We start from the raw sequence: 12182 nt of genomic DNA, 5'->3' as shown, positions 1-12182 counted from the left end.
CTCTTTTTCACCCCAGCAGTCTCCACATTCAAAGAATCATCCTCCACCATTTCCGCCAACTCCAGCATGATGCCACTAATCAACGCATCTTCCCCTCACTCTCCCTGTCAGCATTCTGCAGGGACCATTCTTTCCAGGACAACCTGGTCCATTCCTCCATCATACCCAACACCTCATCCCCTGCCCACAGCACCTTCCCATGCAATCGTAGAAGGTGCAACACCTACCCCTTTACCTCCTCCCTGCTCACTGTCCCAGGTCCTAAACACCCCTTTCGGATGAAGCAGTGCTTCACATGCACCTTCTTCAATCTGGTCTATTGCATTCGGGCATGATGTCGGAGTGGCACAGTGGTTGGCACTGCTGCCTCACAGTGCCAGGGACCTGGGTTCGATTTCTGGCTTGGGTCACTGTCTGTGCGGAGCTTACATGTTCTCCCCATGTCTGCATGGGTTTCCTCTGGATGCTCTGGTTTCCTCCCACAGTCCGAAAGACGCGCTGGTTAGGGTGCCGGAGTGTGGAGACTAGGGGAATTTCACAGTAACTTCATTGCAGTGTTAATGTAAGCCTTACTTGTGACTAATAAATAAATAAACAAACTCCTAGCTGGGTTGCTTAACTTGTAAGTGGATAATTGAACAGGAGCAACGGCACGATATAAGATTTACAGATGTTAATCGTTCAAACGTCCTAAAATCCTCCTTGGATGACGGAAAATAATATGATTGCTGATGCAGGGAAGGTATCCATTGCCAGACTTTAACTCTTGTTATCGTGGCTGTTATGAATGTCTCTATAATACTCAAATCAATAAGGCAACATTGGATGCATTTCAAATGCTGTTTGTGCACAAGAGGTCAGTCTCCTAAATTGGCCTTCTGCGTCCTTGATTTCCAGATGGACTAAATAAGATTTCATTGTCACTCCCTCTGAGCTGAAGGTACTTTCTGAAGTTTATCAAATGGAAGTTAAATTTATGATTTTCAATTAAATGGACAAATGAGGAAAATAAATCCCTTGGCAAGAATGATCTACTATTAAAGTTCCCTCTAATTTTTTTTCAAATGCCGCAATCGATTTCTTTAAGGGCGTGGCCACTTTAAGGGCATGATCTTACCGGCCGTTCGCGCCGCTGCAGCGAAGCCGGTGAATTTGGCGGCCAGCCAAATCTCCATTCTCTGCGGTGGGATGGGACAATCCCGCCGGTATGAACGGGGGTAAGATTCCGGCCTAAGTTTTTTTTGCCTGGCTGGGCAGGCGGGGTAATTTAAAGGAGCCAGATTGTGCGCGACCTGCTGGAGGACTTTCGTGTTACTGTGCAGCCGTGCTGCTCAATGGGAACATTGTCTGTGAAACTGTAAAGAACACCTTCCTTTGCCAGCCTCGCAATCTCTTTGGTCTTTATGTAGGAGTACACTCTGCCTTTTGGGTCTATACTTTTAAAGCTGTTACAGTCAGTTTTGACAAGCATGTGCTGACAGAATGTCTGGGTGCTGAGTCAATATTTGACATTCCACCTCATATTTCCTGATGTAGAACAGCTGGGGTCTCACTGTTTGTGCTGGCCCAGCCAGTTGCCTCCACGAATGTGTGAAATGAGCTCAGGCTTGGAAAAAAAAGCATTGATTTTTAGGGCAGTCAAGCTGTTTTATTAAACTGGTGAAAAAGCCAAAGGTTATCTGAGTATGAAGTGGAAAGAATGGTGTGATTGGCACCCCCGGCAATGCAGCCTTATCTTAAACTGACACGGCTGGACAAACAGCGAGGCCTGGATGAGCGCAGCTTCAACAACACTCGAGAAGCTCAACACCATCCAGGCTGCCTTGCAGATCTGTCCACGCTTGCACTTGTTGGAACAGGCACATTACTGATGCGAGGAGCTGGGTGTACAATCAATAACATATGGGATTAAGACATTGACAGAAAGGTTCTGTAGACTGTGTTAAATTACGAAGAACTAAAATTATTATTTAGAAATTGAATTTTTTTCTGCTGGGAAGAGCATTTTCTGATGGCAGTTAAGATCTTGTGTTAGTTAAAAAAAGGGTTAAATGAATTATGATCTCATAAAGTCTATTTCTATGATCAAGGAAGGTAAAGATGTTGTAATAGTGTGTGAGACAGAATGATTTCTGAGCTGTTGGAACTGTTAAACAACCGTTTAGAAAAGGCTTGTAAAAAGAGGAGTAATCGCAAGGAAAAAATAGGATGGATATTAGTGTGGGTTAGTTAAAATTACTTTTACATATTTTTTGAGAAGAAGAAGTACCCAACATAAGTCCCAAATTTGCTTAAATCTGAATCTGTGCCCCTTGACCCCAACCCCTTATCCTCGAGTCATACTACAGTTTAAACAGTGATAAAAAATCATCCATCCTGAACTATGTTACAATATCATGGAAGGGATGTAGAGTCACTTTAATCCAAGATTTAAAAGTTCAATTTTTCCACTCTTTTGTCATAGTTCAGTAAATAGATGGATAGATAGGATAGATAGAGGCAAGTAAACAGCTTTTTTCATTCTTTCATGGAATGTGGGCATCATCAACAAGGTCAATGTTTATTGCCCATCCCTAGTTGTCCTTGAGAAGTGGTGGTGAGCTGCCTTCTTGAACTGCTGCTGTCCATCAGGTGTAGCTACACCCACAGTGCTGCTCGGAATGGAGCTCCAGGATTATGATCCCACGACAGTGAAGGAACGTCAATATAATTCCAAGTCAGGACATGTGGGGCTTGGAGGGGAACTTGCAGGCGATGGTGTATCTGTGTTTCTGCTTCCCTTGTACTTCTAAGTGGTATAGGTTGCAGGTCTGGAAGGTGCTGTTGGAGGTTCTTGGTAAGTTGCTGCTCTGCATCTTGTATCTAATATACACTGCTGCCACTGTGCATCGGTGGTGGAGGAAGTGACTTGGTGGATGGCATGTGTGGTGAACCATCGTTGGTTCCCACTAGATAGTACTGAGCCAGGGTCTGGCCAGTACTACAAGTATGTATATATGTTGCTGTTGGGGTTAGGGATGGGTTGTTCTACTTGTTGCTGTTGGGGTTAGGGTTGGGCTGTTACACCTGTATTATAGTTATTATGGTACATCCCAGTCGGGCTCCGCCTCCTGGGAGAGGTATAAAGGTCATTGCTCTGTCTGGGACCCCTCAGTCTGGGATCGTGTACTATACATGGTAGCTTCGTTGTAACAGTAAATAAAAGCCTTTATTTCCTCAGCATCTCAAGCCTCGTGTGTGATAACGCGCATCAATTTTATTTACTGTTAAGTAAACTCTCGTCGTTAAAAAAAAAAGAAAACGATACAGAGAGTATGGAGCAGATGTTAAAACCTGAACGTCTTACACTGGATCCATGTGCGGCGGGCGCCTCTAACACCTTCGACCACTGGTTGAAATGTTTTGAGGACTACCTGGCAGCCTCCGCAGCGGTCACCACAGACGATGACAGACTCCGGGTCCTCCACGCGAGGGTAAGCGACACCGTATACCTCGCGATCCGTGCGGCCACCGACTATACAAGGGCCCTCGAGCTTCTCAAGAAGCGTTACATTAAACCGCCAAACGAAATGCATGCTCGATACCTCTTAGCCACTCGACGACGGCAGCCCGGCGAAACGACGGAAGAATACGCGAACGAGCTCCTACAGCTAGCCAGGGGCTGTAACTGCAAAGCAGTGTCGGCAGATCAGAATATGAACGACCTCGCTCGAGATGCGTTTGTGGCGGGAATCGGATCATCTTATATCCGACTCAGACTGTTGGAGCAAGGTAATCTTGACCTCACTAAGTTGATAGAACAAGCGGATACGTTGGAGACGGCCTCCAAAAGCCTAGTATTGTATCCTGAAGACCACGTGGAGACAACATGGCAGGAGCAGTCGCTGATCCCTCCTCGTCCCTCGGGTTCGAAAAGCTGCGTGATGGCGTGCCCACACTCGGGCCTGACGACGGCAGCAGCTCCGGGCGGCCCGCGGTGTTACTTCTGTGGGGGAGCGAAGCATACTCGGCAACGGTGTCCTGCTAAAGCTGTGTTGTGCTCCGCCTGCGGTAAGAAGGGGCACTATTCGAAAGTATGCCGATCTAAACTTACTTCCAGGAACAGCAGTGCGGCCTGCGACTCCCCGGAGCCCGGTTCTTCGTCGTCGGCATCGTCGAGGGTTTCGTCCACGTGCGAGGCCAGGACGACGCCATTGCAGTCGACGGAGTCGGAGATGCGTGACCACCTGGGGTCGCTGATTTTGGCGCCATCACCCACGTGCGACCTATGGAAGCGGCCATGTTGGTCGGCACCGACCGCGAACGACCAGCAAGGGTCATCTTCGTCGATCTCAGCTGCCTGCAGTGGCGCTCACGAACCAACGGTGGCGTCGATCATCCTGGACCAGGCCAAGCCTCACAGACTCAACAAGTCTCTGATGGACATTCAGGTAAACAACCACTTGATTTATTGTCTGTTTGACAGCGGGAGCACTGAGAGTTTTATTCACCCAGACGCTGTGAAGCGGTGTGGCCTCCAGATCCAACCTGTCAAACAGACAATTTCTATGGCACCAAGGTCCCGGTCTGTCACCGTGCTAGGGAGTTGCGTAGTAAATTTAACGGTGCAGGGCACGGTTTACGAGCGCTTCAAGCTCCTGGTGTTGCCGCACCTTTGCGCGCCAATCCTCCTTGGACTAAATTTCATGGTCCACTTGAAGAGTGTAACCCTACAGTACGGTGGGCCACTTCCTCCACTTTCGGTGGGAGAACAGCAGCTTCCAAATTGCCCAACGCACCCCGCCTGTAGCCTCTCGACGCTGAAGATTACCACACCCTCCCTGTTCCAGAATCTTGTGCCAGGCTGCAAGCCCATCGCGACTAAGAGTAGGCGTTACAGCGCTGAGGGTCGGATCTTCATTCGATCTGAAGTTCAGCGGCTCCTCAAGGAAAGGATCATACAATCTAGCGCTAGTCCATGGAGAGTGCAGGTCGTGGTGGTCAAGAGTGGGAACAAACCCCGGATGGTCATTGACTATAGTCAGACCATTAATAGATACACGCAGCTGGATGCGTATCCCCTCCCGCGCATATCTGACATGGTCAACCAGATTGCGCAGTACCGGGTGTTCTCCACCATAGATCTCAAGTCTGCCGACCACCAACTCCCCATTCGCCCAGAGGACCGACAATACACGACTTTTGAGGCGGATGGTCACTTGTATCACTTTCTCAGGGTTCCTTTTGGTGTCACCAATGGGGTCTCGGTCTTCCAGCGTGCTATGGACCGAATGGTGGACCAGAACGGGCTGCGGGCTACCTTCCCGTACTTGGATAACGTCACCATCTGCGGCCATGACCAGCAGGACCACGACACAAATCTCCTTAAGTTCCTACGCACTGCATCTCGCCTGAATCTGACCTACGACAGGGAGAAGTGTGTATTTCGTACGTGCCGTTTAGCCATCCTCGGATACGTGGTGGAAAACGGGGTCATTGGCCCTGATCCAGACCGTATGCGTCCCCTCTTTGAACTTCCCCTGCCCACTAGTGCAAAAGCACTGAGAAGATGCTTAGGCTTCTTCTCTTATTATGCACAGTGGGTTCCCAATTACGCGGACAAAGCCCGTCTGCTCATCAAGTCCACCTCTTTTCCCCTAACACCAGAGGCTCGATTGGCCTTTGATAAACTAAAAGCCGACATCGCGAAAGCCACGATGCACGCTGTTGATGAGTCCATCCCCTTTCAGGTGGAGAGCAATGCATCTGATTTCGCCCTGGCCGCCACACTTAACCAGGCGGGCAGGCCCGTCGCCTTTTTTTCCCGCACCCTCCAAGGCCCCGAAATTCGACATTCAGCGGTGGAAAAGGAGGCCCAGGCCATTGTGGAGGCCATCAGGCATTGGCGCCATTACTTGGCAGGAAAACGGTTCACCCTGATCACGGACCAGCGGTCCGTGGCGTTCATGTTCAATAACACGCTGAGGGGCAAGATCAAGAACGACAAGATCTTGAGGTGGAGAATCGAACTCTCCACCTATAATTACGACATCATGTATCGTCCAGGGAAACTCAATGAGCCCTCGGATGCCCTGTCGCGTGGAACATGCGCCAGTATACAGGAGAACCGTTTGCAGGCTCTCCATAATGACCTATGCCATCCTGGGGTCACTCGGGTCTACCACTTTGTAAAAGCCCGCAATCTGCCCTACTCGGTGGAGGATGTCAGATCCATAACGAGAAGCTGTCGGGTATGCGCGGAATGCAAACCGCACTTTTACCGACCTGACTGGGCACAACTAGTCAAGGCCACTCGTCCCTTCGAAAGACTGAGTGTCGACTTTAAGGGCCCCCTTCCCTCAACAGATCGGAATGTGTACTTCCTCAACATCATTGATGAGTACTCGAGATTCCCTTTTGTTATTCCCTGCTCTGATACATCCGCTGCCACGGTTATCAAGGCATTCCGTGATCTTTTCACCCTGTTCGAGTACCCCTGCTACATTCACAGCGATAGGGGCTTATCGTTCATGAGCGATGACTTGAGGCAATACCTGCTCTCATACGGGATTGCCTCTAGTAGAACCACGAGCTACAACCCTAGGGGTAACGGACAGGTGGAACGTGAGAATGCTACAGTCTGGAAGGCTGTCTTACTGGCGTTGAAGTCAAAAAGCCTTCCAGTCTCTCGTTGGCAAGAGGTGCTCCCTGATGCGCTCCATTCCATACGCTCACTCCTGTGTACAGCAACCAACGCTACTCCCCATGAGAGGCTGTTTTCATTCCCTCGGAAGTCTTCCTCTGGGACCTCATTACCGTCTTGGTTGACGTACTCAGGACCTGTCCTCCTGCGGCGACATGTAAGGGCCCGCAAGTCCGACCCGTTGGCCGAACAGGTCCATCTCCTCCACGCCAACCCTCAGTATGCCTATGTGGCATACCCTGACGGGCGAGAGGACACGGTCTCGATCCGAGACCTGGCGCCAGCAGGGGATGTAGCAACCCCTGTCGCTCCCATACCCCCTGTTAGAAACCCCCCAACTATTGTTTCCCCTCCTGACACGGCGCGGGCAGCATCGGGACCATTACTTAACCCTTTTACTCCCGTGTACAGCTTGTCTGAGTCCAGGGCGTGTCGGAACTCAACGGATTATCATCACCTCGGGGTCAACCGGCCCGTGAGACTGTGGAGGAACAGTTGGACATCGCCTTGGGGAGAACGCCACCGCAAGTGCCTACTCCGGTGTCATCGCCGGTATTGAGGAGGTCACAACGACGGTGCGGTCCCCCTGACCGTCTGAACTTATAGACTGATGACAAATTATTCTGGTTTTTGTACCCCGCCGGCCTTTGTCTTCAAAGGAGGGGTGAATGTGGTGAACCATCGTTGGTTCCCACTAGATAGTACTGAGCCAGGGTCTGGCCAGTACTACAAGTATGTATATATGTTGCTGTTGGGGTTAGGGATGGGTTGTTCTACTTGTTGCTGTTGGGGTTAGGGTTGGGCTGATACACCTGTATTATAGTTATTATGGTACATTCCAGTCGGGCTCCGCCTCCTGGGAGAGGTATAAAGGTCATTGCTCTGTCTGGGACCCCTCAGTCTGGGATCGTGTACTATACATGGTAGCTTCGTTGTAACAGTTAATAAAAGCCTTTATTTCCTGAGCATCTCAAGCCTCGTGTGTGATAACGCGCATCAGCATGTCAATCAAGTGGGCTGCTTTGCCCTGGATGGTGTTGAGCTTCTTGAGTATTGTTGAAGCTGCGCTCATCCAGGCAAGTGGAGAGTATTCCATTACATTCCTGACTTGTGCCTTTTGGATGATGGACAGGCTTTAGGGACTCAGGAGGTGAGCTATATGTTTGCAGAATTCCTGGTCTCTGACCTGCTCTTGTAGCCACAATATTTATGTGGCTGGTCCAATTCAGTTTCTGGTCTAATTGCCGGAGATTCAATGATGGTAATGCAATTGCGTATCAAGGGAAGACGGTTAGATTCCCTCTTGCTGGAGATGGCCATTGCCTGGCAATTGTGTGGCTTGAATATTGCTATTCCATTTAGTAGTCCAAGCCTGAATGTTGTCCACGTCTTACCACCATATTGACATGGACTGCTTCAGTATCTAAGGAGTTATGAATGGTACTGAATGTTGTGCAATCACCATCACCACTTCAGACATCATGATGGAAGGAAAGTCATTAGTGTAGCAGCTGAAGATGATTTAGTCTAGGACCCAGAGGAACTCCTGCAGTGATGTCCTGGGACTGTGATGATTGGCTTCAACCACTACAGCCACCTTTCTTTGTGCTGGGTATGACTCCAACCAATGGAGCGTTTTCTCCCTGTTTCCCATTACCTTCAGTTTTGCTAGAATTCCTCAATGCCACACTCAGTCAAATGCTTCTTTTATGGCAGGGGCAGTCATTACCACCTCAACTAACCTACTTACTGTTTATAAGTGTGGGTCACTGTTGTAAAGTAGGAGTTTGTGGCTTTAGATTTGCAAAAGTAACACATAAGGTGGCTTCCTTTCCTGTTTTACTCAATTAAATATTAACTACACTGCGTACCAACACTGTTGAAGAGACAGTGTTTCCCCATGAATAGGCAAAATAAATCCCGTTTCCAGCCTAATCGGGACTTTGAAGAAACTGAGTGGATTGAGTTTCGACAAAAATGGCTCTGCCTAAAGATTTCCCCATATTTGAATCTTCAAAGGATCTTCTTGTAGGACAGATAGAATGGCAAAGGAGGAGTGGTAGCCCTGATAAAGGTGACATAAGGATAATAGCGAGAATGGAACTGGCCTCAGAATATTGTGATGTAGAATCAGTGTGGGTGGAAACTAGAAATAACAATGACGGGAAACACAGGCCTCCTAGCAGCAACTGTACCATTGGGCAGAGCATTAAACAAGAAATTATTGGAGCCTGTAACAAAGGCAACATAATAGTTGTGAGGAACTTTAATCATCATATAATCTGGGACAATCAAATCGGCAAGAGTAGTCCAGAAGATGAGTTTGTAGAATGTTTTTGTGACAGTTTCTTGGAGCAAAATGTTGTCGAACTGACTAGGGATTAGGCTATGTTAGATCTAGTGTTGTGTAAAAAAGCAGAGTTAATTAGTAATGTTGCAGTAAAAGATCCTCTGGGAAATAGTGATCAAAATACCACTCAATTCCATGTTAAGTTTGGAAGTGACATATTCCAATCACAAACAAGAATCTAAAATAAAGCCAATTATATAGGAATGAGTGGAGAACAGGCTACAGTTAATTGGGTAAACAGACTAAAAGTCATGAAGGTAAATGAACAACGGGAAACATTTAAAGAAGCAATTCAAAATCTTCAATAAAAACAAAAACTGAACGAGAAAGACCCATCAGTGCTAATTCAGGAACTTAAGGGTGGTATTAGATTGAAAAGAGAGGCTTACAATGTTGCAGAAAACAGTAGCAAGTCTGAGGAAGTTTTCTCCCCTCAAAACAACCTTTTCCCCTCCTCCACATCCATCCCCAAGAGCAATTCTCTCCCCCACCCCACTCCACCCAAATCAATTTTCTTCCACCCCCAAACCCCCCACTCTGTCTCTTTCCTCCTCTCTCTCTCCCCGTCTCTTCTCCCCTCTCTCCCGCCACCCTCCTCCTCTCTGCTCCCTTCTCTCCACTCTCTATTTCCTCTCTCTCCACATCTTACCTTCGCCCTCTCCTCCCACCCCCTCTTCCCTCTCCTTCTTTTCCACTTCCCCTCTCACCCCCTCTCTCCCCTCTCCCTCTCTCTCTCCCCTGTTCCTCTCTTTACCCTCCCATCCCCTCTCCCCCTCCCCCCACCAAACAGTTTGCAGTGTTGGCTTGAAGACTTTGGAAACTGGAGGGAGAGAGGGACTAGAGAGAGGTTTGGAAACTAGAAGGGGAATAAGAATTTGGAGATGAGGGGTTGGAAGAATTTAGAGACCAGAGGGAGAGAAGGGGCAAGAATTCAGAGACTGGAGGGAAGAGGGGGAAGTTTCGAGAGAAAATTGGAAGGGAAGTTTTTAGACCCTGAGACTGAGACAGGGGAAAGGGAAGGGGAGAGGACTGAGACCCTGAGATGGGGTGTGAGAGGAAGGAGGTAGGGTTTGGTTCCTAGGGGTGGGGTGGCGGGGGGGGGGGGGTTAGTTTAGACCCTGAGAGTGGGTAGAGGGAAGAGAGTTTAGACCCTGAAATTTGGAAGTGGGATAGAGATTAGCCCCTGAGACTAGAAGTTGGAAATTATGGGCCCTGAGACCAAAATGAATTAAGAACTGATGGGGATTTGGTGGGGGTTCTCATGCATGTGGTATACAGTGAAAACATTTTTTGGTCTAAATGAAGAAACTGAATAAATTCAGATATTATTTATGTAACTATTTCCCTTCTATTTTTCAAGGCAGGTTGCTGAACAGATTGGATTGCTTTTAACCCACTCATTGCTTTGAGCGTATTTGATAGCTTTGAGCACATTCAATGCCTTTGAGCGTTTTTTGCTGTTTGATTGCATTTGGTGACAGAGATGGAAAAAACACTGCTGGTCTGCAATCTAGCTCATTCCAAATGTCAAATGATCGTTGATAGTTTTTGAGCATGTTTAACATAAAAATGATGTCAAAATCTTTGGGTTGGGATTGAAGCATCCGACCGTCTAATGTCAGCTTGCAGTGAGTCAGTTTCATTGTGTATCATTTAGGTCATATTGAGACTCATTGTTAAAGTCTGATGATGGCGCAGCTGTTTATTCTAACCGGCTCAGTGTTCCATCTTCCAATATTGCATTGATGATGCCACAAATAAAAGAAAACAAAATGGACCTGTGACAGAATGTTAAAGGCTTAACTCAATTTCATCATTTCAGAATCGTTTGAAATTCCAGCCCTACTTGGACTTTTATTTTATGAATTTACTATATCCTATAGCTTATGTGAATTTACAAAAGGTGTTACTAGACAAGGATTATACATATGGTTACGGACATATTAAATCATCGGGAACAACGTGTTGGGAAGCATTCTCGGATACCACACAGAGGTAAGGAACAAAAGAAAATTGGCCATGCACAAACAGTATATTCAACAGTTTCTTAGATTTCATTTTATTTTACGTTGCATTTTCTTTTGAACATCAAAATATGGTAAATCCCTCAGTAATATTTTGTTCTGAAAAAAATTGTAATCTCCACCAAATGAGAGCTGTAGAATCTGTACAATATCAGGGTTGCAATATTTAAAGATGTTACAGGTGAGAGTGGGAATGGTGATTTTAAAAGCTTAAGTACTTACATGTATATGTTGCCATACGTATGTGTTTTAATGTCCTCCTCTTCAATTGAAAAACATAGGTCTCGATTAGATACTCCATTTCCTTGCAATGGGTGGTGCATGTTCCAGTAAAGTTCAATACTGTGATGGGTCACTTTACCCACAACTGGAGGGTTGGGCTTGGGGACTTCCACTTGGCCATTTTCTTAAAAAAGAGTGAAACACATCCTAGGTTTCGGCGTTGCAAAGAGGCCTCCCTACAGAAACCCTGTGACATGTCATCAATGTCCCAATTATAATTCTGCAAACTATTTTGCACTGGTTCCCCTTACCATGTGAATGAGGCTTTTTTGTAGGAATGCTCCATAATACAATATTATATATCACGTTTTATATGACTGTTACTGCGAGGGCTAGTATAAACAACAGAATCATAATTGAGAAAAGTCTGTAAGCTGCATGTGCAGTTAAGAAAGAAAATAATGTTATAACAAACTTCAGAAATCTAATGATTATTACAGTGAATGATCGAGTTAAGTCTCTATAAAACGTCAATTGTAAATACGTGTGTAAACCATTTGCAATATTTTAGTCTGTTATTGAGAAGTCATGTCCTGTTGATGTTAGACCTTGGTTGTTGTCAATTATGAATAGTTGTAGAGTTTGTGTGGAGTTACTTATCTGGCCCTGTCATGTTTAAATTTCTCAAGTTTGACTCAAGCTCAGAATTGGTGGAAATGACAGCAGAGACAATGGATGGTAGAAGGAATTAGATCAGGAGCAGACGCTAAGGAATTGTTCCTGCATAAAGTAAGTGCTGGAATGGGTAGTAGGAGGTGGGTTGAGAGGGAAAGGAGTACAGGTTGGGGGTGTTCATACACACTTATTGGCATGAGGAGGGAGAGGGAAAACTGGGCCAACTCCA

General features: G+C 46.8%; 1 protein-coding gene across 1 annotated transcript in view; it reads right to left on the bottom strand.

Moving 5' to 3' along the window:
* Positions 1-11456, bottom strand: part of fank1 (fibronectin type III and ankyrin repeat domains 1) — a 59021-nt gene extending 47565 nt beyond the window's left edge. Inside the window, exon 1 of the mRNA XM_078222904.1 lies at positions 11279-11456. Coding sequence (XP_078079030.1) covers positions 11279-11379 — 101 coding nt within the window. The 5' untranslated portion in view covers positions 11380-11456. The remainder of the gene's footprint in view (positions 1-11278) is intronic.
* Between the last annotated feature and the right edge of the window lie 726 nt (positions 11457-12182).

The sequence above is a fragment of the Mustelus asterias genome, chromosome 11 (genome assembly GCF_964213995.1).
Source record: "Mustelus asterias chromosome 11, sMusAst1.hap1.1, whole genome shotgun sequence".
Classification (NCBI taxonomy): Eukaryota; Metazoa; Chordata; class Chondrichthyes; order Carcharhiniformes; family Triakidae; genus Mustelus; species Mustelus asterias.
This window is presented reverse-complemented; position numbering and strand designations above follow the sequence as displayed.